This window comes from Bolinopsis microptera, chromosome 6 (genome assembly GCF_026151205.1).
Source record: "Bolinopsis microptera isolate Bmic1 chromosome 6, MBARI_Bmic_1.0, whole genome shotgun sequence".
Classification (NCBI taxonomy): Eukaryota; Metazoa; Ctenophora; class Tentaculata; order Lobata; family Bolinopsidae; genus Bolinopsis; species Bolinopsis microptera.
In genome coordinates, this window is record NC_087077.1 from 5,421,977 (window position 1) to 5,449,715 (window position 27,739).

The 27,739-nt window shown below is 40.8% G+C and overlaps 4 protein-coding genes across 4 annotated transcripts; 1 reads left to right on the plus strand and 3 right to left on the minus strand.

Moving 5' to 3' along the window:
• Positions 1–1,338: 1,338 nt before the first annotated feature.
• On the plus strand, positions 1,339–2,373 carry LOC134817342 (uncharacterized). Its single transcript, XM_063826479.1, has one exon. The coding sequence runs from the start codon at positions 1,339–1,341 to the stop codon at positions 2,371–2,373; it is 1,035 nt and encodes a 344-aa protein (XP_063682549.1).
• A 689-nt stretch (positions 2,374–3,062) lies between these two features.
• LOC134816882 (EKC/KEOPS complex subunit TPRKB-like) lies at positions 3,063–4,264 on the minus strand. The gene has a single exon (XM_063825883.1). The coding sequence runs from the start codon at positions 4,217–4,219 to the stop codon at positions 3,746–3,748; it is 474 nt and encodes a 157-aa protein (XP_063681953.1). The 5' UTR covers positions 4,220–4,264; the 3' UTR covers positions 3,063–3,745.
• A 6,526-nt stretch (positions 4,265–10,790) lies between these two features.
• Positions 10,791–13,817, minus strand: LOC134816716 (DNA excision repair protein ERCC-5-like). The gene is given in 3 exon segments (XM_063825682.1): positions 10,791–13,093; positions 13,096–13,482; positions 13,679–13,817. Coding segments are annotated over 3 exon segments (2,622 nt in total). The 3' UTR covers positions 10,791–10,997.
• A 335-nt stretch (positions 13,818–14,152) lies between these two features.
• LOC134817077 (uncharacterized) lies at positions 14,153–15,673 on the minus strand. Its single transcript, XM_063826183.1, has 4 exons — positions 15,570–15,673; positions 15,302–15,392; positions 14,836–15,011; positions 14,153–14,528 (listed from the first exon to the last, which is right to left on the minus strand). The coding sequence occupies exons 1-4, from the start codon at positions 15,669–15,671 to the stop codon at positions 14,394–14,396; spliced, it is 504 nt and encodes a 167-aa protein (XP_063682253.1). The 5' UTR covers positions 15,672–15,673; the 3' UTR covers positions 14,153–14,393.
• Positions 15,674–27,739: the final 12,066 nt, after the last annotated feature.

The window sequence follows — 27,739 nt, forward strand, 5'->3', positions numbered from 1 at the left end:
TAGTTCAGCTAGTGAGTTATGTCCGATTTAACTTTAGGCTAAGATTGGTCGACTGGATCTGGGTTCGAGACTCCATGTTTGCATCCTTGATACTTAACTCTAAGGATCATAGCAATCGACGACCGCTCGAGCTTTTACCATATTTTATCGTAGTGCAATTCTAAGCCAATCCTTGCTGACCCGAGCAATAATTAATGTATCTCATTTAGCGATTCTATAATCGAGTCACAGTTAGCTTTAGAATGTATTCTTTTGATGACACTTTTGTACTTCATCATACAACTTGATAGCACATTTCTGTTACTAAGATTTCTGTTACTAAGCTTTCTGTTACTAACCTGTCATGAAACTAACAATATTATTGAAGTAAGGTTCTAAACAGGGGACAGTTAAAAACAACGCCCAAGTTGCAAGTTTGATCTCTCCCTAAACAAATATTTCTAAATGTCTAAACTTCGCTATAGTTTCTGCCAATACCTCTTGTCACTGACAGTATTAATAATTTAATACTTTCAACACTACTATTATATACTACAAATAATTTGTGTTCTGATGAAGTGGCTGCGAAAGAGAAATGATTAACTAATTTTATCCTTCATTATTTCTGGCATATAATTTCGTTCAGCGAAGCAACTGCTAGAAGAAATATTTAACCTTCAACATGCACTACTAGAACTGTATGACTTCAATGGCTCAAACAGTTGCAATAAGATCTAGGCTATTTCGGCTGCATTATGATAAATATAACATCGCATTATATGATATTAACATTGCATTATGATTAATATAACATTATGCCTGTTATTGTTAAGCCGTAGTACATACATATTACACTAGTCACTACGATGGAACTTACATTGCGATGAAAACTGCGATACAATGCCGCGCCTATAATTATATAATGAATTTACTTGATGTGTGATATTTGATCCCACCGTAACTTTGGAGTCGTCTTTTATACGTGTTTTAAATGCATCCTCGGTGAAATCATCGTCATTCATATTCTGAAATCTGAATTATCTTGTATAGCAACTCGTAGCAGTCAAAAAGATCAAAGAAGTTACACTTTAATATATTTGGATGTTGAATTTGTTCATTAGTTTCATGTGATATAATTCAATCTATGCTACACTGTAATCTATGCTACGCCTACATTGTTTGTTTTGTGTTATATGGAACAGTCATCTTCTTTATACATTTTGTCCTTCTTTCGTGATTATCACGTTGAACTTTACTCGCGTACAACAAGTACTTAGTCCATATAAAACGGAAGTTTTGAAACATTAAAGATTTACAATTTTATTCAGAGATCACAAGCTTAATCATTTCTAACACAGGATGGCAACGACACCAGGTTACAATATTGGTGCATTTCACGAGTATTCCAAGATCCTCCATTACGCCACCTACCAGCCTTCCGATGTTGGCTCCTTCACGGTCAACAATGAGGGCGACTTTGACAACTGTGACAAAGCTAACTTTCCAAGATTAAAGGATCTTAAATCACCATTGAAGTTAAACCTGAATGAGGGTTTTGATCCTAAGATTATAGATAGTAAGATGCCAAGATTTCCGCACGCAGAAAAGCCCTTACGTTGGATTCGTGAAAGCAAGGATGGCTACCAGACGTTGGCTGATGTCGATGTTATCACTCAAAAGGGAGTATTCAAAACAATAGGGCACACAATAAGCAACCGGTACAAAAACTCTTGGACGATCGAAGCTTGCAAGTATAAGGGGAAACTTTACTTGAGATTCCCTACTGAAGATAAATGGTATCGTGAAACGGAGTGGGGTATGAGGAATTGTTACTGGGGTGTAAAATTTGAGGAACATGCCATTGAACCGGCTCCTCATGCTAAAGCGAGCTTCAAAATGCTGAAAGGCAAGATTGGTAACAAGAAAATCTTATTGAGTGCCGAGGTGGACGCGATAAAGACGGACGGCACGCTGGTGGAGATTAAAACATGCTTTGAAGACAAGCTTACAGATCAAAAGATGTGCTTTGCGTGGCTGCAATCATACCTGGGAAATATTGATGTCCTGTACTATGGGTGGAAAAATAAGCAGGGTGTAGTTTCCAGAAAACCACAGGAGTTCAAGATGGAAAGTATACCAGGTTCTAAGCTTTTAAAAGAACCGGTGGCGAATGCAATGTTTGGCTTCATAGGTGATTTTATTGATTGGTTGTACAATGCCCTACCAGATAGAGATGAAATCTGGTCGCTGGAATACACAGGAGGGAGACAAATATCATTTAAGTTTCACTCTGAAAAGTTTTTACCAAACTGGTACCTGCAGTTCATTGACAGCGCAAGTGAGGATGAATTGGCTAAGCAAGTAAAGGCCCTTGATTTGAAATGTGCTCACTAGGTGACTAGGAGTCAGCCACTCTTGTGAAGATTCTGGCAAATGTGGTTTTCATTATCACATAGGTTTATGGTTAAACTAACCTGTTAAATTTGGGTAAGAAGGATGCCACTCATTAGGAGCGGATTGACAATTTAGGTGCAATAATCGTGCGTGCTAGTTGCTATTTTAACTGATGTTGTTTGATTAATTATATATATTGCAAATGTTTTAACGAAATATTTAGTCCACAAAAATATTTGTTTAACTGAAATTTCCAAAATCAAATGTAATTGTGACTAAATCAAAAGATATTTTTCAAAACCCTCAAGTGAAACATTGTCACTTAAATTTTCGCAAGGGTACAACATTTTTTGTTACTTAGCATGTCTTATTGTCTACGGATAGTTTAAATTCATAGGACATTCAACTGGAAATTCCACGGCATACTGCAGAAGAGGTGCAAGGGTGCCCTAGTGAGTCGTATACTAGTCGCTGGTTGTGACACTTACTTACAAAATATGTGTTATATTGTTTCTAAGCAGTAGGAATACGTCCACACTACAGCGGTGAAACATCAAACTTTGGACATGGCGGCTGAAAGTTGCACTATGCATCATATTTGATATTTCTAGTCGAATTGTTCCGGGACAAACTTTGCCTCGTAATAGAAGAAAACAGACCCAGATTTCGAGATAAATAACACTCCGAGATACAATTCAAATATAGAATATTATAATAATGCACAATTATAAATAATTGCAATTTCAAAACACTGACCGCTAACATAAAATAGCCATACTTGTAATTACTCCAACCGAAATTCAAAACAACCCGAATAAAGGCTCCAAGGAGCATGCAACATTGAAACCTCGCGAACATTTCATCAAAGATTGGAGGACTATGCTCAGTATCGAACCAATCTTTCTAAGCCAAGAAACCACATTACAATATATTATGCATCGCACCCCACAATTACCCTTCAAATAGTCGTGGCACAAATATCATTTCGTTTAACATACAACATTCATCGAGCTCCTTGTTGAGCTTTTTAATCTGTAATCAGTAACCACAAAAAAGCCATGCTTTTTAAGAATTTTAAATTGATCATCTCTTGTATTTCACCGGGTAGTACTATACTATTCATCGAATTCAATCGAATAATGAAACCCATACCCGCCGCCCGCGTCAAAATTAAATCAAACAAGTTGTCACACAGTCTGGGGCTACAAATTTATTAAATTTGAATTTCGTTCGTTAATAATTTAAATTGGATGTCCAATGCAATCGAGACAGGAGGTACGTACGCGACGTACGTGCGCGGGTACAATAAAAGATTATAACCTCCGCGCGTTACATAAATATCGTGGCAAATTTTCAGGCACAGTTCACGCAGTTACACTTTTGTGGCGATCCTGGTTATGACAGAGTTTTCAAGCGAGTCCACGGAGAGTTCCTCCTTTGAGATACCATACACATCATAAACCTCGTAATCATCGTACTGAAACCCTCGACAATCATTCACTAAATCTGCTTTTACCTTCGATTTCAAATCCTGTGTTTTCTCTGATAACTCGCCAGTCGAATCAGCGATTGATAAAGAAATGACGTTATAACTATTAACATTGAGTCCAAAACGGGTTAGGCTCTGTGAAATGTTGTTGTTGGGTGACAAACACAGGATTATCTCCGTGTTGATGCTTTTTGTTTTCATCGCTTTATTCTTCTCGTTATGAAGTGCTCTGTTAGCTGCCACTGCGAGATGTAAAGGTGAAACTATCATGTTCTCGCTGAGGATCACGGAGTTCATTTTACCGGACTTTAGTAAGGTTATCAGTTCGGCGATGTTGCGGACATTTCTGAAGATCATGTAATCTATGACTTTCTCAGGGTGCTGTTCTAAATGTAATCGTGTCATCCTAGGAGATACATTTGTTAAAACTTGTCCCTAACTTCAAAATAGGGCAGAAATGGCATTTTTATAATATTATATGAATTAATAATTATACCAATTTTTGTTCATTCATTTGGATAAAAGCAAGTCAATCTTCTTGCTATCATCTTAAATTCTGTGAATGAGACGAAATCAATTGGATATTATGAAATAATTTTGCCGTAAATTAAGAGACAAATTTGTCATATCAAATCATATCAAATCAAAGAATCGATACAAAACTGAATTATATACATTGTTATAAAATTACACAAGCGTTTAGGAATTAAAGATTTTAATATTCAAAATAATTCCCATAATTTAAAAATAAAAACAACTCTTTTCCAATATCTGACGCAATTTATTAAAATTGAATTATAATTTAACGTTAATATAAAACATTCGCAACGACCACTTGCACATTTAACAGCACGGAATACGTTTCTAAGTGGAGACAATGTTGAAAGGAGCATTGTGCTTCAAAAAGGAAGCATTTTGCCCCAAAAATCATTATTTTTAAACGACGATAATATATCCCAGTACACATAAGACGGAAATGGTACCAAACATCTTTCAGTAGCATTGAGCTCACGCCAAATTTTGAACCTATCTCTTTCAGTCTTTCACTACAGCTTTTGGTTTCTCGTTATCACTTGTTTCCCTGATGCAGTGTCCAGAAAAGTAAGAAACGAATAACAAACCAGGGTGTCTTGAGACGAATTAATTGATTAACTTCTGTTTCATTCTGGCCACCATAAGCAGTGATGGAGGTAGCACTCCTGCGGCTAAAGGAGGTGGTCTTTGCGGTTTTCTTGGCAGAATAGTGGGCACACCATCACCCGACCCGACTTCATCTCTATGCTGTTTCTGATATAATACATTCCTTTTAGTCCAGAATATCTACATGTTTCCATCATATTATGATATTTACAATCCGTCGGCCTTGAGCTTATTTGGATGCAGTGTTCAGTAAAGTAAGAAACGAATGGCAAACCAGGGGTGTCTTGAGACGAATTAATTAATTTGACTGTTTCATTTTGGCCACACTTCAAACACTTAGTAACAGGTAACATTTTGGTACCGTGATCCAAATCAAATGGAGCAAAGAAAACGACCTCTTCCTCGTTACAGTTATCATTTTTAGATTCAACTCCAACGATTCCATCTTCCAACTTAACTTTAACTCTAATTTTGTCTCTGAACGAAGATTCACGACAAAATGACAATCTCACCCATTCCCCCAAAACATTCTGATTTCTACGAATAGCCAGACAGTAAAACTTTTTCAAGTCTGAGATCTCCTCAAGGACATCTGAATGGAGAGGATCCAAACATTTAGGATATTTCAGTGACAACTGTTTAAGAGAAGCTTCCCAGATCTCTCTAGACAAATCCCTCAAATATCTGTTAACGGACAACAAGGCACCCAAGTCATCTGGTTCAATAAAGGAAGCTATGTGGAATAATAACTCTGCTGGTAATGCAGTTAAGTGATCCATGCGTTTCCTAAAATAAGTTTAATTTAAATTTAGCTATAATGAAAATTATCGTTTTAAAAAAGCATTTAGAGTTCAATAGATGTGGATACTGGCGGGGAGGTGATAATTGTTTGTTTACATTAATAGTGAGCACATGTTAAGCAGGCTGAGGAGGTGATAATTGTTTGTTTACATTTTAGGTCGAGCACATGTTAAGCAGGCTGAGGAGGTGATACATATTTTGTATTATAGAAGGTTTGTAACACTTGTAACGCCTTCTTGTTACCCCCCTTTGAGGACCCCGAATTATTTTCTGAACGAAAGCTCAAAAATAACCGAGAAATCGACCTTCTTATTAACTCATTTTGATGACTGTTTCTGACCTAAAATTGCACGAAAAATCGATTTAGCTAGGTTTCAGAACCTATAAACACTTCCTTATCCCTCAAAATTGATGTTTTATAGTTAATACGACCAACAAGCAACATATATTTTGATCCTTCGGTTCTACTCATGACCTAGACAGTTAAGCTGAACCCTACAGATTGAGGCAATCCTCACCTTAACTGATCAAACTGGTATTAACACAATTTTCAGATATAAATGTTCTTTGCGATACGTTTATTGCAGCTTTGCAACTTGAGTGAAGACCAGAGTACGAAAACACACAGCAGGTAAGCAACTCACTTTTGGTGACTGTTCCTCACGAACATTCTGATCCTGTAACATATGAACAGGGAGATCGTCTCCTTAACAAATCGAACAGGTACTATCACAATTTCCAGAGCACAGCATGATAACAAAGTCAAAAGAAACACAATGAAGGTAGGTTACCAACACCACAATATAACAATCATACTGACAACTGAATTAAATGTATTCTGACGACGGGCAGCCCTGAGGCCTGATGTGCTCCGTGGTCCTCAACGAGCGACCACTTGTAATAGAGCTTCCAGTTGGTGTAAACTTAAAGCACAGTTCATCATTTGGAATCTCACTCAGTTCATAATCGCGACCTCATATTAGAGTAAATGTTTTTAATAATACTAATCTCCGCAATTGAACAATGAAACCGAAACATGCTATAACTAAAGAATGTTAATGTTCCGTTCATGACTGGACGGTTAGCATCACAGTCAGTTGGAGGAGCGACCAACACACTATCAAGATCGGTTGTTTATCTTAAACCCCATCTCCCGCCCCCACCCCCCCCCCCAACAGTTTGTAATGTACGTGGGCGATGGGCCCGCGGTTATATAAGTGTACAACAATCACACTATTTCAAGTTCATGACGTAATCATGGCGTGTTTACCGCGGTGCAGATATTGCACGCGGACCTTGCCGAGTCAAGATGTGGTAGAGATAACAATGTGAACAGAGGGTCAAATAAAGATAAGGAAAGTAAACACACGATATCGATCTGCTCACTTTTCCTGTTGGTGATTGGACGGATCGGTGTCACATGACATAACACCTCTATTACAAGTGGTCGCTCGTTGAGGACCACGGAGCACATCAGGGCTGCCCGTCGTCAGAATACATTTAATTCAGTTGTCAGTATGATTGTTATATTGTGGTGTTGGTAACCTACCTTCATTGTGTTTCTTTTGACTTTGTTATCATGCTGTGCTCTGGAAATTGTGATAGTACCTGTTCGATTTGTTAAGGAGACGATCTCCCTGTTCATATGTTACAGGATCAGAATGTTCGTGAGGAACAGTCACCAAAAGTGAGTTGCTTACCTGCTGTGTGTTTTCGTACTCTGGTCTTCACTCAAGTTGCAAAGCTGCAATAAACGTATCGCAAAGAACATTTATATCTGAAAATTGTGTTAATACCAGTTTGATCAGTTAAGGTGAGGATTGCCTTAATCTGTAGGGTTCAGCTTAACTGTCTAGGTCATGAGTAGAACCGAAGGATCAAAATATATGTTGCTTGTTGGTCGTATTAACTATAAAACATCAATTTTGAGGGATAAGGAAGTGTTTATAGGTTCTGAAACCTAGCTAAATCGATTTTTCGTGCAATTTTAGGTCAGAAACAGTCATCAAAATGAGTTAATAAGAAGGTCGATTTCTCGGTTATTTTTGAGCTTTCGTTCAGAAAATAATTCGGGGTCCTCAAAGGGGGGTAACAAGAAGGCGTTACAAGTGTTACAAACCTTCTATAATACAAAATATGTATCACCTCCTCAGCCTGCTTAACATGTGCTCGACCTAAAATGTAAACAAACAATTATCACCTCCTCAGCCTGCTTAACATGTGCTCACTATTAATGTAAACAAACAATTATCACCTCCCCGCCAGTATCCACATCTATAAAAGCTTATATTAGTACAACTTAGAAAAACAGCAAACAAACCCCAGGTTTTTACATGATCCAATATAAAGAAAATTTTGAATCAAGTATTACAGAGGCAATATATATATAAGTGCAGCGAAATTTTGCGAAAAGCGCGATCCAACGCTTGCCTAAAATAGCCTAATCTGCGGCAAATTTGGCGAATAGTGCGGCGAATATTTGCGAAATGTGCAGCAAGCGTGTGGAAAATTTTCTTCAATTATATAGCCCGATAGGTCTTTATTGGAAAGCTGCTCAAACATTACTGCATGGGGTAAGTTTAATAATTCTAGTAAATATTTTAAGACCCGTCCGAAATTTTAGAGCTTTAGTTAACCGGATTCTGATAAAGATCCAGTCTTCAGTAGTTTGCTGGTGATGCGACCTAGGAAGAAGGCTTTGGTGATGTAAGTATACAAGTACGAATTAAATCCTAGGCTCTGAATGCTGCAGAAATATCACCTTGTTTGGAGGAAACTTTATAGGCTTTTTAGGAGCCGGCAAACTAGTGGTGCACTATGAACAAATTAGACTACTGATCCTCTCTCTCTACAGAGCCACAGGACCTTAATCACTGACTCGATCAGTGATTAGCTGGAGATAAAAATATATTTCGATTTCTAAAGTTGTAAAATACAAATGTTGATAAAAACAACAACACCTATAACATAAAAACAACAACACCTATAAATCCAAATAGAAGTGTTGTGACAAATAAAAGTAACAGCGTGGTTTAAAAACCAGTCACTAACTGACTGCCAGTTTGAATGTAAGCGCTCCTCCAAATAATGATAGGGTTTATAAACGCACAACAATTATTACATCATGAGACGAAAGTTATCAGCTTTTGAGTTTTGGGAGTTATTTGAAAAATTTCGGTCCCCGATAAATTGCAATTTTTAATGATACCAATACAATAGCTGGTGATCATGGTCTGCAGTATATTATGTGTTCCTTAGAGCCAAGTATTATTTCTATCTGATATGCGGACTAATCTATAATATTTATAATAACTGATTGAATTTATTCTGCTCAACATTAGCACGATGACGACAGACTAACGAAATTGTAAGCTGATCTTCATTGGTGGCAACTTTATAATTACGGTGCAGGCCTCCTTATAACAAACAGAATTCAAAAGTCGAAATAGCCCATTCTGGTTTTGACTCACCGAGTAGGCGAGTAACAACAAACATAAAATCCTCTCCATTTCAGCTACCCCGACACGACCACGATCTACTCACTTACTGAGTCAAAATAATATTACAGTTTACAAGAGACAGTGGGAAAGAGTGAATTTGTGACGGATATCGGAATATGTACGGTCGGCATAATATATGTTCCAGCTTGGGTATCGTCTTGGGGCTTCATCTAGTCCATTTCCAAGTCAATGAAATTTCATCCATGGATCACATCACCAATTAATACGATGGGACCCCGGGGGTATAGGTCTTGATTACAGTTGATTGCGGAGGGGAAAGGGTATAAATTGCCAAAAATAGATTATGTAGTTATGTAGGTAATATGCGAACTAAATTCCTGAGCTCTTAATGCAGCCAAAATATCTCTTGTTAAGTGGAAACTGTTTTTGACATTTTATGAGCCAGGAAACTACTGCCAGGATCGGATGGTGTCCGTGCAGACCTCGGCCAACTTTTTAACTGAACTCTACCCAATTTTTCGATAGAAGTTCCAAATTGCGCGAAAAGTGCGGAATACCACTGTTATTGCGAATATGTGCCGCTAATAGAGCGAATGCGCACCCGCCGCACTTATATGTTACCTCTGATTGAGTATTGTTTGAAAACTTTTAGATAGGGTAGATAGTAACACTTTATGACAAACCTCACCTAGGACACAATTGCATGATTTCCTACAACTACATCTGACATAAACAACACCTGGCCTGTAAGTCCGAGGTGATCGCCAGAAAGACGGACCATTCACCGGGTTATCAAAGTGATTCAAATAAGTGCAGCTAACATATAGTCCTAGTTTCATCTTGAATTGTACAGCACACGTGTGGCCATTACCACATTTAGTACAGTCTGCTTTTTTCAGATCACTATTGCATGCTTCCAGGTCGATTGGTGCAAAGAATTCCATAGCATTCACATCTTTCTCATTAGGCGTATTGCAGTCATAATTTACAAATCCAATTATTCCACCTAACTCCAAATTGACTCGAATACTAAGAGTTCCTCTATCTTTTTGGGCACTTCCTCTATCACTTTGGGCACTTTGCACCCAATCCCCCAAAACTTGCTTGTTTTTACGGATAACCAGGCAGTAAAACTTTTTCAAATCTGAAATCTCCTCAAGGACATCTGAATCGAGAGGATCCAAACATTTAGGATATTTCAGTGACAACTGTTTAAGAGAAGCTTCCCAGATCTCTCTAGACAAATCCCTCAAAGATATGTTAACGGACAACAAGGCAACCAAGTCATCTGGTTCAATAAAGGAAGCTATGTGGAATAATAACTCTGCTGGTAAAGCAGTTAAGTGATCCATACTCCAGTCCTCCAGCGTTTAAACCATAGATTAATTTCCACTTTCTGTAAAAGTCAGGGTTATAATAGTGAACTGAAGCTTCGTGTGTGAACAACATTTGAGAACAACATTTGAGAACAATATTTCACACAGCCAGTAGTACTTATAATCAAGACAAGGTAATTTCTTCGTTTAGAAATTATATAATAAATAGGGACAGCAATTAATCTATAAATACACATTAAGTCGGAAAACCTGTACTGAAAAAAGGAAAAAAGAGTGCCAATCTTAAGAAAATCTCACCATATTCAATAAAATGCAAAAATATTATTCACGTCAACTCTAAAAAATATTCTACTCTGAAATAAAACAACAAAATTATACAGATTCGAATTTTGTACCTCAAAAATCCGAATCTGAATCCTCACTACACACAAACTTTGTCTTTTTTGCCTTTGATTTTCCCGAGTTTTTAGGAGCAGGTTTCCGTTTCCTAGTTTTTGGTTTAGGACGTCCACCTCTAATTCCACCAACGGCATTCTGAACTCTCTTGCCAATGGGGGCTTTTGGTTGTGATAAACCGAAAAAATTGGTGATTGATTTTTGTTTGGTTTTGCTGCTCAAAGATTCCAGCACCGGTTTTAACGTTTCATCTACTTTAGTGCCTCTCCAGCCTAGCTTTTTGAACAGAAAATCTTTTATCAGACAAACGTCAATTTCGTCCCAGCTAAACTTCTCGTTTGAGCTGTTCACCTTTGGGTGAAGGTAAGCATCAACAGCTGCAACATTGGGAATACTCGACAAATCGAACTTCTTGAACTTGTTCTCGACCTCCAGCTCCGGTAACTCCACAAATTCTTCCAGTGTTTGATACTTGGAAATTATCTCTAAAGCCAGGACACACCCGATACCCCGCACTCCAGTACAGTAGTCACTTCCAACGAACTGGGCTATGTCGATTAGTGCCCGTCTGTTGAGACCTAGGCCTTCCTTTACTTCATCGGATGTGAAACAACGCATGTCACGGTCTTTCTTGAACACGTCCTTGTACACGCGAACATTTCCAAACAAGAAAATATCAGAATCGTCAGTGATGACTCCGTCACAGATTCCCAGGTTACACAATTCCGCACACTGGGCCTCAGCCTCGCCTGGAGCATCCAGGAATGGAATTCCAAATATTTTGAGAAGTTCTTTAACATCTGTAACAATACCCTTGTTGACGGTATCACCGACTGACATAGCTTTCCGATGTTTTGCTTTGACTGCTTCTAGCTCTTCGTTTATGTCATCCTGTAATGTTTCCAAGTCCACGACTTCATGATCACCATTCCTACTCTTGTTTATATCATGGATATTTGGTAAGTTATCAGTGTCATTGACAGACTTCAGAGGAACACTTTCATCAGAAACACTGTCTCCTGTTTTATCTTGCAAGAAGGTATGGGTCTCTGGGATACTGATTTGGTCAGGAACATCAATTATTTTAGTTGGAGCATTCACAACTTGAGCTGTAATACTTTGCTGAATGTTATCAATTGATTCTTTAATCTGAGGTAGTGGTGGGTTAGTTTTCAACCCCACAACTGAATCTATAGTTCCCTCGAGAGGATTATAATCCGAGGCTATCAAATTCTGATCTCCGATAGCATCTGCTTTCGGGGTTTTAGTCGGAAGATCAACAACATCATCTGCATCAATAACATAAACTTGATCGATGGCTAACGATGGAGCATCTTCCACTGTGCTGTCTCCATTTAAATCTGATTTGCTTCCGGGCTTTTCCAATTCTTGAACCTCCTCAAATTCTGACTCTGAACTGGAAGACACATCACAGTAGTCAGCGTTACCCATCTTAAGCTGAAGACCGCTACTTTCCACGGTAGTCTTTTTCATCTTGTTCGCGTATGGGTTCCGGAAAGTACCTGGATGCCCTCGACTCAAACCCAGCACATTCTTCACTTCTCTATCATCATCAGATTCAGATTCAGGTTCTTCTTCCTCAACTTTATCATCCTCGGAATCTGATCCAAAGAACAAATTTTTCAATTCATCAGATTTCTGTGGTTCTGGCTCTTCTATCACAGGTTCCGGAATATCAACTTTTTTCACGATCACTTCTTTCTTCACCCTCCTCTGACGTCTCGTATCTACAATATCATAATCAGTATTATTGATTTGCTTGGTAAACACAATTTCAGAATTCTGACCAGTTTTAAAAACTTGGACGGTGTGGCCATTTTCCTCCTGTGACCCACTGTTTTCTTTCAGTAACTTTCTCAACTCAACGAGCCTTGTGTTGAGTGTGTTCTTTGCCACTACATTTTCAATTTGGCTTTGAGAGAAGCTATCAGATGATGTGTTTTGATCATATGACAGCACTTTTGCTCTCTCTTTTATATAGTCGATGTGCTCTATCAAGAGTTCGTGTTGAATATGTGCAGGCAAGGATTGGAATTCTTTAGAAAACGGATCAATTTTCTTGGATTGATAATTTAGATGAGAGGCTGGCTTAGAGGGACCTGCTGGAGCTCGTCGAGTTCACTATCAAACTTCTGAAACAAGTTGTCAGTTTTCTGAGGGTCCAAATAAAACATATCATTTTTGTCCGCTGTGCTCCTGTTTTCTATCGGCTGTGGGAGCTCCACTTCCTTCCCCATGACATGAGCTACAGCTAGCTTCTGTAGACTAAGCTTGACTTTCTCGTCCTTCTGTGACATAGCCACCTCAGTGGCGCGGTTCTTGAGTGCTTTACGCTTAGCGCACGTGCGTCGCTTGATATCTGGCACCATTCCGTCGAAGACAATGATTGGTTTGACGTGATAGAAAAGGAGTTTACAGATCCGGTGATAAACTGCTATAATGTGGGCGTTTGCAAGCCTATTACCTGAAAATATAGAAGTTAACTAACTTGCATGACTTGGCTAAAAGAGGGAAACTTTGTACCGATTGAAGTTATTAATCATGTTATTTCATAATGATATGCTTTATTTAATATTTAAATTAATCCGCCAGGAAATGGTTTTTAATAAATATTGAAATAAACTATAGGAATATCAATGGTACATATCATAGTATTATACCTTCAGCATCACGCATCGCCTTGATGATCTGATTGAGCCAAATGCTGATATCCACAGCAAGTATCCTGTGAGACATCGACTCCAGAGGTACTGTCTGACCCGTACTTTCTAGCAACTTCCATAGCCCTTGAACTCCCATTGCTAGGAATTTAGATGTTGTCAAGATGCTATTCCTTGTTAATTTATAATTAAACAAACATCTGAGGAAAAGTTACCGCGCATTTCGAGGAGTTGTGCGGTATCTGAGATTGTTGAGTCTTATGTTATTGCGTATTTGCTTGAAATTTATAATGTGAAACTCAAAACAAATAATAATTTGAAACAAGGCAAGTAAAACAAACAGCTGAGGAAGTTATGATAAAGTACCGTTCCTGAGTTTGAAATCTGGTTTCATATTATAACTGAATTTCCTTTAAATAAATAAAAAGGGAAGCGATGGTCATGGTCTGATATTTGGTTCTATTTAAAAAGCCATGTTCACAAAACGTTATCAGTTTGGTAAAGTTAAAAATATGATACTGAGATAATATTATAAATCTTGTTCCGGCCTAGAAGCTTATCTCTCGAAACGTCGTTCATAGAGCAGAAATTTGAAACAACTGATCAATCGTATTATATTAGATTATAGTACTTCATAGCCGTTTAATAATATCTCATATAGTTAAAAATATCAAAACAAATAAATTAACCCATCACACTTAAAAGATGTAACCCTCTAGTCCGACATATCATCAGAATCATCAGAGTCAATAACATCCTCCTCTTCTTCTTCTTTTAAAGATACCGGCGATAAAGGAGCTGTTACCTCCTCGTCGCTCTTTTTCTCTTGGAGGAGCAGCTCTAGTTTACCCTGCGGTTTTGTAACAGGTTAGTAGGGTCATTACTCGTTATTATTTATAGTAGGCTCATTATTAGATATTGTATAATATTGTAATAATATTAGTATTATTACAGTGCCAAACTCTGAAACTCACACATAAAAGCACATACAGGGACAAGAGCTCAGCTAACATGTACAGTCCTAATAATTACAGGGACAAGAGCTCAGCTAACAGCTCGGGGGACCTTAGTATAGTAATTACAAAATATATAATTTCAAATGCGAATTTTGACAATTTTAAAACATCCCAGGACCCCAGGACCCGACTGGCACTGACCTGTAATTTGGTAAGTTTAGGATAGTTATTTAACTGCATATCAATGAGTTTGTAAAGTGGTTGTAACTTGGCCGCTACATCTGGACTGGAAATAAGGTAGGATCTGTGAGTTACAAACAGCTGTCGGAGCCAGATGTTCAGCTCTCCTCCTCTGCTCGGCTTAGATTCTATCTTTTCTGTGGGAGTGAGGTGCGTTAAGATAAGAAGATAAGAATATGAGAAGCAGGTTCGGAAAGGTTTACAGATTTTTGTTTTTCAAGGTCAGGTTTGAGGTTTGTGGCGTCGGGTTTAGGTATAATCTATAAACTATCCAGTATTCATGCTCATAACAAATAAGATGGATTCCCCGTAATATAGACTATCTCTTTAGAGTTTAGTTGTACTTTGATTTATTACAATTTCATTATATTAAAAATCTCAAAACTTGCAGAATCGTGAAACTACCGGATTATAACTAGTTACTTGCCTGTAATAGCTAGAATAAGAGGTATAACATGGGATAAGGGTAACCTGCCGAGTGTTTTCTCGACTGTCACTGATTTCTTGTAATGCAAAACCTGAAATTTGTAATGTTCAGTCAAACGCTTTCGACTTAAAATGTGGAATAAAAGAAAGGTTCTGAAGTCAGCAGTTTTAAAAGTTGACAACAAATTAAGCTTGATTTTCTAAGGTGAACATTGAACAATGTTTAAAGCAACAAAAACTGTTTTTAACAGCACCACACAAACACGAACCTCCTCGAGCAGAGCATGATCTTGGGCGGTCAGGGCCTGCACTAACATCTGGGCCAGGGAGTCTGGGGCTGGTACCACCGTGCTGCTACTTACTGACAACATTCCTAGCTTCATTTGAGTTGGGTTAGATACTAGTTCCCCTTTCTACACATTTCCTCTTTCTATATATTTCAACAAATATGCAGTCTAAAATATGAATTTTTGACCTGCTAGAAATAACAGTCTGTCAGAATTTGTTATTATCATTTGTTATTTATAATAATTCCTTTAGGAATTTAAACTTCGTTTTCCATAAGTTATGGAAATTAAAGTTACAGTCATGGACTTTAAAGTGAGGAGCCAGAAAGGTCGAACTTCCAAATTATTCTAGGATATTAATTATTAATGAGGTCCCGGGTCAGTCTAGCTCTCTAAAGCTCTAAGGACAATACTCAGTAAACCTACTGCAGTACAGAGGATAATTACAGCTTACAGAGGACCTTATCATAAAGAACTTAGGTGTGAGGACCTTATTATAACTTATAAAGAACCCAATGTAATTCTCATTAACTTAATGTTAGCCACTTAGCCCTAGTCCTTACAGGTGCCAAAATCCTGTTAAATATTCAAACTATTCCCCAAAGAGAGGCCTAACCACTCTAAGCATCATTTCGTGTGCGAGTAAAGGGGATATGTCCGGCTCCTTCGACAGCAATGTTACTAACATTGCTTACATTTGTTGACCTTGGTTGTACAAAGACCTTTCTAGAAATCCCGTTGAAGGTTGAGCAAGTTAAACAACCATTATTCCCTGTCACTGTAGGCTCAAGTTTTGAGTTAACTGGAGTTTACAAGACTGAGCCCTCAAGTAACAGCAAGGCAAAAGTTCTCCTATACGATGATGACGGAAACCGACTATTGATATTGCAACTACGGATGAACTACGCAGCGGAACCTTTGGGGGGCAACTTTAACTACGTTTTAGTCACCAGCAATGAGCAAGTATGGAAGTATACACGCCGGAACATACAGTAAGCGGTTTGATTTACCGATGGACCTGGAAGATGGACTAGAGATTGAGATCCTGCTTGAAGTTACACAAGATACCTATGAGGTCACTATAAACGGAGTAAAGTCAACAGAGTCCATGATAAATAGCAGGGAAAATGTGGAATACTTCAAGATAAAGACATTGACGGCAATAAGTTCTCCCAGCTTCACCTTCAAGAATGTTATACAGATGGCTGAGATGGCTATTATAGGTGAGGCAAGATTACACTTAAATGAATACTATACTACAAACATTAGCGAATTCTAAGATTGCTACTTATATGGTGTTGATAAAATGGGAACTTTTTCAACACTCATATAAGTTGCAATCTATATGACGTGATAATAATACTTTAATGATATTTTAACATTTTCAACACAACTACAGGGGGGGGGGGGGGGGGGCCGGGGGCAACTACAACTTCAATAATTTTTATTCACTACAACAAGATACATAATGTTTTATACAATCCAGGCTGATTTGCCAGATTTAAGAGCAGACTTTACCTGTTTTCCCAAAATTTAAACATTGAACATGCACTGTACATTACTAATATAATTGGACTCTAAAAATAGAGTTCGCTAAATGTCCTTGCTTTAATAAATAATAATAATAAAATTTGGTAGCTTAAACACAAACTCTAAGCCCAGTGGATAAACCACAAAACTTATGCTCTATTGTGTGAAACAAAGATACTAGATCAAGATAACTATCCAGGAGTGTATGCATAGGACATAAAAAGTTTTGGAAAGAAGATGATATGCTTATGAAGCGAGCTAACAGTCTAATTGCTAATAAGTTCAAAAAGATCATGACATTAGGTTGCATCCTAAACAGTTTAAGCAAATAACATAAAGTTATATTGTCAATTAATCGCTCAAGCCATAACTTTTCTTAAACAGGTGAGTTTTTAATAATGTTTTGAACAGATCAACATCAGAACAAGTCTTAATTTCAATTGGTAGTTGGTTCCAGATTTTCGGAGCAACAGTCTGAAACGCTCTTGGGTGCGATCTTGTAGATCCGACAGGTAGGTGTAAGGAGGAAGTTCTTCTGCTACTCGAACTAACAAATGTTACTAGATCACACAGATATGCAGGAGCAACACCATTGACTGCTTTGAAAATCAGTAAACATAGCTTAAACTCAATCCTTTCCTTCACCTTGAGCCAATGAAGGGATTTGAGCCTCTCCTCGACTGAGTCTCTCTTCTTTAATCCAAAAACCAGACGGCATGCTCGGTTCTGAATGTTCTGCAGCTGCGTAATTGAGGCTTGACTACAACCATAGTAAAGCGCATTGCAGTAGTCAAGCGATGAGATTACAATTGCTTGAGTCAGTGTTCCCATCTGTTTGGTTGTGAGGAATGTTTTCATCTTAGCAAGGTCTCTTAGTTTCAGAAAACACGATGTTTTAAGTTGCTTGATTTGCTCACCAAAGTTTAGTTGAGAGTCGAGACGAAATCCGAGGTTCTTTGCAACAGGTGACAGCCTGACACACGTCTCAGAGTTAACAAACACGCCCCCCTATAGACAGCTGCTGGAGAACAAGCGGTGTCCCAAAAACAAGAATCTCAGTTTTTCCTGCATTGAGCTGTAGATAATGTTTTTTCATCCAGTCATTAATTTCTTGGAACATTTGGGAACATCGTTGATAAGGACGGTGGGCTCCTCGTTTGGCTTGAAACTTTTATACAGCTGATGATCGGTCGGCGTACCCCTGGATGGAGAAAGTTCAAATCCAAAGTGCAGCAGAGTACCAAGAGCCGAATGAAGATGTAGAAACGGACCGGACCCCCGCCACAGAGCCCTGTAGGGACCTCCAAACTTAATCACTACCTCATAAGATTCACATTTCCAACTTTAAGTTTAATCTACCGTGGGGGCGTAAACCTTTTCCCCGCTGCCCGTATTCCCCCCCATTTTAGGAGTTCAGGGGTTGCATGGTAAATTATCAAAAGTGCGCGAGATCTGAAAGAAAAACAGTTCCTTTGTTTGAGATGAAGAGCAACGTTAAACCCCAAAACCCAAGCCGGGTTCCGGGGTTTTATTGGAATCCAAAAATGCGGGGATTTTTTTTGTTTTCAAATTTTCATTTACGCCTGAGCACACTCTTTTTAAATTTGGAAAAAAACAAAGGTTTTAGAATTTTGAAATCTTGGTTATCACTTTTAAAACCCCTGGCCCTTGATCAAGGGTTGTAACTAGTTTAGCGCCATAAATACGCCAAAAGAAAATGGTTTTTTCATGTCCTAGCAGGAGTAAACCCTCCGGTTTTTCTTTAATTTTTTGCGGTAGGGGGTAAATTAAAGAAGACTTGCTCAATCCTTGATTATTCCTCATTTTTAGATAGGGGAAAGAACTAAATTTTTTTTTTCTCCGCAGAAAAGGGGGGCTTTAAACTCAACCCCATGAAAAAGTTATTCTATTCCCTTTATTTTTCCTAAAATACGTTAAATTTTTTTCGACTGGCCCTTGAGACCCCGGGGACAACAAACAATGTTTACCCGACAAAAAAGGTGTCCCAAATCAAAAAACCTTTTAGAAAATGGGAATTTTTGATTGGGGGGGGGTTTTTTGAAAAAATCATGTTTTTTCCTTTTGAGAGTTTCTGTGCATGCTTCTGATTGATCTGTGTTTTGTCAGTTAAAGAGGAATTTTCCCTTTGTTGGGTTTTTTTCTTTTGGCTTCAAATGCTTAATTTCCCAAAACCCAAGGGCAGACTTACGTTTTTGACCTTTGTGAGGAAGGACGGTTTATTTCAGCACATTTGGGATTAGAGTTGTATAGGCTGATGGGGGCTTTCAAATGACGGATTTCACTTGTGATAACCCCTCGGGGACCATTACTCCCCCAATTCCCTCACCCTTTTCCCCCAAAACTTTTTTGTCAATTTTTTGACATTTTGGTAAAAACCCTTTTTTTTTGGGTTTTGAAATTGCTTGCAATTTTTTGTGAGGCTAAAAGAAAAGGGGGAAAGGTACTTTTTGGGGAACTTTTTCCGAGGGTGCGGTTACTGGGGGAATCTTTGGATTGACATTGATGGGAGGAGATTCAACATCCAGAATATTCCCTTTGGTGGTTTGGTCTCTCAGTTTTGATGCATCCATAGGGGCCAATACTTCAGTCTTTTGGCTTTTTTCTTGATTTATTTTTACCAAAAAAATATTAAATCCCCCCAATTAAAAATTTCTTTTTATTTCATAAATATTTTCCCCCAAAAAATTCCAAATTTAAAAAAAATAATCAGTCAATGACCTGGTGGGGAAAACACAAACACAGGGAAAGTATCACCCGAGGGGTCCCGAAATTTTTGCCCTAAAAACTGCTTCAAACTATCTCCACCTTAAAAAACACAAGTAAGGTTCAAATCACTAGATTGTAACATAATTCCAACTCCTCCGCCTCTGCATTTAGCGGAGTCTTTCCTGATGTAGTGAATCAAGTTATAGCCATAAGATTGATGGTTAGCAGTAACATCATCTTCATGCTGGTGAGCCAAGTCTCAGTGACAAAAGGACAGAGATTCTTTGGTCGATTATAGATTCCATGATTGGTTGAATCTTATTATGTGAGAGATACTCACATTCCCAGCAACCGCCAAGAATCTCTGTTGGAGAGGAATTTCAGACCACTGCTTACAAGGTTTTTTTGAACTGTAGTAATTGATAGTTTTTGCGGAGATGCTGCTGTTCAGAACATAAGCAGGGACATGTCCTATCAAATGCCGTGTGTGTGTCTCTTTCATCCCGATACTTGCCCTTAGAGCAGTTAATGCAACATGGGATAAGACTATTAGTTTTCTTTTTCTGGACAATCTTCTGACGTATGATTCTTGGAACAATAACCACACAATAGCTTTTTCTGATTCACACTCCGACCTGTAGGTCCAAAAACCTTGGCATTTGTTGCATCGTTTTATATGAAATTGATCATAAACTTTGCAACTAAACGAACTGATGTATAGCCCGATCTCCCTGTTGTCTATGATTTTCCTAATATTGTTACTAACTCGTATAGTAGCTTGATGCTTGCTGCTGTTTTGATCTGAGGTTTAACTTTTAGTACGGAAAATGTTTCACCCTGGGATTTTTAAATGCCTTAATGTTGGGGTGAGCTTGAAGGAGCAGGTCTTCTAGATCTTCTTCAGAATAATTATCAGCAAGGTTAGCAACAGAGATTGTGGGCAAACTTTCTGGTGGCTGGTGCGTTTTTATTTCTGGAAGTTGCTGGGATACCTTCTTGACAAGATTTTCCCTGTCAGCCGTTGTCGGACACACAACCACAATTTCCCCTTTCTTGTTGACATACCGTTTGTCAGCATGAATGGCGTTGTCTTTGATGATTATGTCAACATCTTTGCGATCTTGATCTTGATTTTCTGGTGTTTTGCTGGACATGATTAATACAGAGCGATATGAAGGGGCAAACTGGTGCTGGAGATGAAGGAGAAGAAATTTCAGTTATGTCTGGAGATGTTTTCATATTCACCAACTTTCATAAGTAAACCCTTCATGTCCTCCATAGATTGGGTCAGATTATCTACTCGCCTGTCAATCAGGTCGACTTTACTTTCGGCACTGACTGCGGAGTTCTGTTCAGAGTGTGTCTTGCAGACATTACACACAAACGTAAAAGTCCAAATCTGGAAACTGTTAACACCCGTGGTTGCGTTTCTGTCGGAATATGCTTTGAAGAAAGTGCGAGGACAGATTACATCAGTATTAATCCTATCTTTATCAGCATCTCGACAAACAGCATGAAATGACGATTTACACAAAAAGCAGGTAAGAGCAGTGTTATTAGCTTGAGCATCATTACAGGTGTTACAAGTGCCGTCTTTGATGTAGGCAAACTGGTATTGAAGAGTGTTACCTTGTCGCTGATGAGTACTTTCAGAGGATGTGGATGAGTTCAGGAAAGGTGCGAAACGTTGCGGGGATAACATATCTTCGCTAACATTCCCGTCATTCTTTGGCATAACATCCTGTAACGAGATTGAGGACTTTAATTCTATACAGGTGCCATACTTAATGGAAATGATTATAGATCAGCCAGTCCAGAAACTAATGTTAATTGTGGAGGCTCACATAATTATACCAGTAGACCGTCATCAAATAAGATAATTAACACAGACAGTCCCTCCCTCCCCACAGACAGTTCGTTAGAACTAGCTCCTTAGAATTGTGAGACCGAGGTAGTACCGCTGTACTACCTTACAAGACATATTTATAACGAACGAAATGTGGCGGTTTTCCGAAAATTTCGCCATATTTTCGGACCGCCAAAATTTCGGTCGTCGTAATAGAATCCGTCGCATTATCTTTTAGCTTATTTCAATGACTGTGCCTTTACTGCTTTATTTTGTTTCTAAAAAGTAATATCAAGTAAAATAAATAAATAAATTCTGGCATCTTGGGACAAATTATTACCACACCAATGACAAATTGAATGTCAAGCAATACAGTTTAAATTTGCATTAAAATACATGTACTATGTGCTAACATGAAAGTCTTACAGTCTTAATACAGACTAAGTTTGAACATGATTTTACCGAATTTCAGAAATTTCCTTACTGCTTACTGTCACAAAAAATGATTAACAATACCCTTATTTTCTGTGACGTCCGAAATTTGACGGTTTTTGTTCAATTTCGCCATATTTTCGGACCGCCAAAATTTCGGTCGTCGCAAATTGGTCCGCCACAAAAAAGTCTTGTAAGGTATATAATATAAAGAACTACTCCTTAACTAACCACTTGAAAGTTTCATTCTGGCCCGGTGGTTTTAGTTTCTGTCAGTGTCCTTGGAAGGAATCAGTTCTATAAATGTTGCTAGCACTTGCATTATTAACATTTGTTGGTCTTGTTAAATCTTTGAACTTTCTGGAGGTCCCACTGAAGGTTGATAATATAGAAGAGCCTATTTTCTCTGTTGGTGTGGGCACAAGATTCGTGTTCTACGGAGTTTATGAGAGCGAACCTTCGAGTGAACATTTAGCCTCGGTTAGGTTATATGACAGTGCAAGTAATAAAGTGTTCGTATTGCAACTGAGGTTTAACTACAGAGAAGCACCTTATGGAAGCGAGTTTGATTACGTCCTAGTCAGCAGTTGGTATAATGGTACCTGGGCAGTAAAGCTCAAGAAAAGATATAGCTTTCCGATGGACCTGGAAGATGGACTAGAGATTGAGATCCTGCTTGAAGTAACACAGGATACGTATGAGGTCATTATAAACGGAGTAAAGTCAACAGAGTCCATGATAAATAGCAGGGAAAATGTGGAGTACTTTAAGAGCAAGAAAATAGCAGTAAAAAGTTCTCCCAACTGGGGGGGGGGGGGGGGGGGGGGGGGGGGGTCCAACCCGATCATTCCGATCATTCCGATCCCGATTTTGGCCTCATCAACCCTCATATCGGAAAAATCGGGAAAATTTAAATCTTCCCTCTGAGGTTTCTAGGCGATATAGGTAGCTATTTCTGTACTTAAATATGACAAGAAATCGATTGGTGGTGGTCCCAGAATCCCAAAATGGTTTCTTGTTCCAAACAAGAATTGTTTCGTCCGAAAATCAACACATTGTCGTATCAACTCTTGTTTGACAGAAACATCCACCCCGGTCCACAATTGAAACTTTGAAAGAGGTACGGTTGGTAATTACAATCGTAACAAATAGCGAACACTTTAGTAACTTTTGATTTAAATTGTCTCCACAATTTGTAACAGGCTATCTGCAGAAATGGGTAGCACGGTTAATGACCATGGTCCTTTCTCAAACTTCCAATCCTCAGTTAGATACAAAGAATAGTCTACACAATTTTTAATAACATTAAAAGGGATGAAAATCACTTTATTTGTCAAAATCTTTATTTATCATGTACCAACTTTTCCATAGTACTGGAGAGTAAGACTCTGTTAAACAACAAAATTCTCGAGCACATTTTGAGTCAGTAACAGTAACATGTCAATATGTTACAGACTCAAATGCGTTTAAAAACATTTTAGTAACAATAAATTGTGTAAACTGATGAAGAGGAGGAGGAGGATTGAAGAGGAGGAGGACTGAGGAGGAGGAGGAGAAGGAGGAAGACTGAGGAGGAGGAGGACTGGGGAGGACTGAGGAGGAGGAGAAGGACCGAGGAGGACCGAAGAGGAGGAGGACTGAAGAGGAGAGGGAGGACTGATGAAGAGGAGCAGGATTGGTGAGGAGGAGGAGGAGGAGGAGAAGGAGGAGAAGGAGGAGAAGGAGGAGGACTGAGGACGGGGAGGAGGAGGACGACGACTAAGAGGACGCGAAGACTAAGGACGAGGAGGAAGACGAGAGCGAGGACGAGGAGGAGGACTGAGGAGGAGGACTGATAAGAATGAGAAGGAGGAGAAGGATGAGGACTGAGGATGAGGAGAAAGAGGTCTGGAGGAGGACTGATGAGGAGGAAGACTGGGGGAGGACTGAGGAGGAGGAAGATGACTAAGAAGGAGGATGAGGAGGAGGACTGAGGATGAAGAGAAGGAGGACGAGGACGAGGAGGAGGACTGAGGATGAGGAGAAAGTCAGAAAGAGGACTGGAGGAGGACTGATGAGGAGGAAGACTGGGGGAGGACTGAGGAGGAGGAATAGGACTGAGGAGGAGGAGAAGGAGGAGGACTGAGGAGGAGGACTAAGAATGAGAAGAAGGAGGAGGAGGATGAGGAGGAGGACTGAGGATGAGGAGGAGGAGAAAGTCAGAAAGAGGACTGGAGGAGGACTGATGAGGAGGAAGACTGGGGGAGGACTGAGGAGGAGAAGGAGGAGGACTGAGGAGGAGGAGGAGGAGGACTAAGGAGGAGGACTTAGGAGTAAGAGGAGAAGGAGGGGAAGGAAAAAGAGGACTGAGGAAGAGGAGGAGGAGGACTGAGGAGGACGAGAAAAACTGAGGAGGAGGAGGAGGAGGAGGATGAGGAGGAGGACTTACGAGTAGGAGGAGGACTGGGGACTGGGGAGGAGGAGAACTGAGGAAGAGGACTGAGGAGGATGAGGACTGAGGAGGAGGAGAAGGAGGAGGACTGGGGAGGACTGAGGAGGACTGAGGAGGAGGATGAAGAGGAGGAGACTGAGGAGGAGGAGGATGATGAGGAGGAGGACTGACGAGTAGGAGGAGCACTCAGGAGGACTCAGGAGGAGGCCTGAGGAGGTGGAGGAGGAGGAGTCAAGAGGAGGACTGAAGAGGAGTAGGAGGACTGATGAGGAGGACTCAGGAGGAGGAGGAGGAGGAGGAGGAGGAGGAGGACTAAGGACGAAAAGGAGGACGAGGACGACTATGTGGAGGACTGAGGATGAGGACTGATGAGGAGGACTCAGGAGGAGGAGGAGGAGGAGGAGGAGGACTAAGGACGAAAAGGAGGACGAGGACGACTGAAGAGGAGGACTGATTAGGAGAAGGAAGAGGAGAAGGAGGAGGAGGACTGGGGGAGGACTGGGGGAGGACTGAGGAGGAGGAGGAGGACTAAGGAGGAGGATAAGGAGGACGCAGGAGGAGGATGACTCAGGAGGTGCAAGAGGATGAAGAGGAGGACTCAGGAGGAGGACTGATGAGGAGGAGGAGGAGGAGGACTCCAGAGGAGGAGGACTAAGGACGAAAAGGAGGACGAGGACGACTATGAGGAGGACTGAGGATGAGGACTGAGGATGAGGACTGATGAGGAGGAAAAGGAGGAGGAGACTGGGGAGGATCAGAAGGAGGACTGTTGAGGAGGGGGAGGAGGATGATGAGGAGGACGAGGACGAGGACGAGGAGGATGAGGACGAGGAGGATGAGGACGAGGAGGATGAGGACGAGGAGGATGAGGACGAGGAGGATGAGGACAAAAACTAAGGACGAAGAGGAGGAGGACGACTGAGGAGGAGGACTGATTAGAAGGAGAAGGAAGAGGAGAAGGAGGAGGAGGATGAGGAGGAGGACTGAGGAGGAGGAGGAGAAGGAGGAGAATGAGGAGAGTGAGGAGGAGGAGGAGGAGGAGGACTGGGGGAGGACTGATGAGGAGGAGGAGGACTCAGGACGAGGATGGAGAGGACTCAGGAAGAGGATGACTCAGGAGGAATCAGAAGGTGGAGGAGGATTCAGAGGAGAATTTAAAGGAGGAGGACTCAGGAGGAGGCCTGGAGAGGAGGAAGACTGAGGAGGACGAGGACTAAGGACGAGGACGACTGAGGAGGACTGATAAGTAGGAGAAGATTAGAGGAGGATGAGGACTGAGGAGGAGGAGAAGGGGGAGAATGAGGAGGAGGAGGAGGACTGGGGGAGGACTCAGGAGGAGGAGGGGGACTCAGGAGGAGGATAGAGAGGACTCAAGAGGAGGATGACTCAGGAGGACTCAGGAGGTGGAGGAGGATCAGGAGGAGGACTGGAGAGGAGGAAGAGGACTGATGAGGAGGACTAAGGACGAGGATCAGGAGGAGGACGAGGACGACTATGAGGAGGACTGAGGATGAGGACTGATGAGGAGGAGAAGGAGGAGGAGGATAAGGAGGAGGAGGACTCAGGAGGATGAATCAGGAGGAGGAGAAATCAGGAGGAGGACTCAGGAGGTGGAGGAGGATGAGGAAGATGACTCAGGAGGAGGACTGATGAGGAATAGGATGAGGAGGACTCCAGAGGAGGACTGAGGAGGAGAAGGACGAGGAGGACTAAGGACGAGGACGACTGAGGAGGAGGACTGATTGGGAGAAGGAGGAGGATGGGGAGGAGGAATGAGGAGGAGAAGGAGGACTGGGAGTAGGACTGAGTAGGACTGAGGAGGAGGAGGGGGACTGAGGAGGAGGGTGAGGAGAACTCAGGAGAAGGAGGAGGACTCAGGATGAAGGCTTAGGAGGAGGAGGAGGACTGATGAGAAGGAGGAGGACTCAGGAGGACTCAGGAGGAGGCCTCAGGAGGTGGAGGAGGAGGAGTCAAGAGGAGGACTGAAGAGGAGTAGGAGGACTGATGAGGAGGACTCAGGAGGAGGAGGAGGAGGAGGAGGAGGAGGACTAAGGACGAAAAGGAGGACGAGGACGACTATGTGGAGGACTGAGGATGAGGACTGATGAGGAGGAGAAGGAGGAGGAGGAGGAGGACTGGGGGAGGACTCAAGAGGAGGAGGAGGACTCAGGAGGTGGAGGAGGAGGAGTCAAGAGGAGGACTGAAGAGGAGTAGGAGGACTGATGAGGAGGACTCAGGAGGAGGAGGAGGAGGAGGAGGAGGAGGACTAAGGACGAAAAGGAGGACGAGGACGACTATGAGGAGGACTGAGGATGAGGACTGACGAGGAGGAGAAGGAGGAAGAGGAGGACTGGGGGAGGACGACTATCAGGGGAGGAGGACTGATGGGGAGAAGGAGGAGGAGGATGGGGAGGAGGAATGAGGAGGAGGGGGACTGAGGAGGAGGGTGAGGAGGACTGAGGGGAAGGAGGAGGACTCAGGAGGAGGAGTAGTCAGGAGGAGGACTGAAGAGGAGGAGGAAGACTGAGGAGGACATCTAAATGTTTTGTCTGTTTTTGTCCGTTTTTGTCCGCCCTACGTTTTGTCCGTTTTGAAAATATAGGGCATAGTACCCAACGGACACAAAACATGATCCCCCAGCCAAACATGTGTTACGATACAAATGTACTTGACTATACATTTAAGGTGCAGTGTACTAGTGATAGTATGGTATGTTTAAAGACCAGACCACAAAATATAACCCGGTACCTAGTGTTGTACTAATACATAATAACAAGTAACAGGGATAAAATTAATGAGCCGAAACAATCGATCTCACGTCAAGAGGCCAAAGCACTCGGGTCTGGGAGTACATGACAACTCCAACTAGTAATGAGCATACTAGCCCCTGCAGTGGAAAACACTCTCTCTCTCTCTCTCTGTTTTGGTCAACGGTTTCTGGCCTCCTAGTGAAGAGGGAGGCCTTCTCGCCGTGCCCACAGAGTGTGACTCCTGCTAGCCACACTCCAGGACTCCCTAAGTATATACAAAAACATAGAATAATAGATATCAACGCAACAGACCTCTGGAGTCTCGAAGCTGTTACTACCTTGCTCAGAGCAAACCCACTTCAGATGTTCTTCTTTAGCGGGCAGGCGAGGGACTTCCGAGCATGGTCCACACCTGAATATGTATCACTATCTGAGA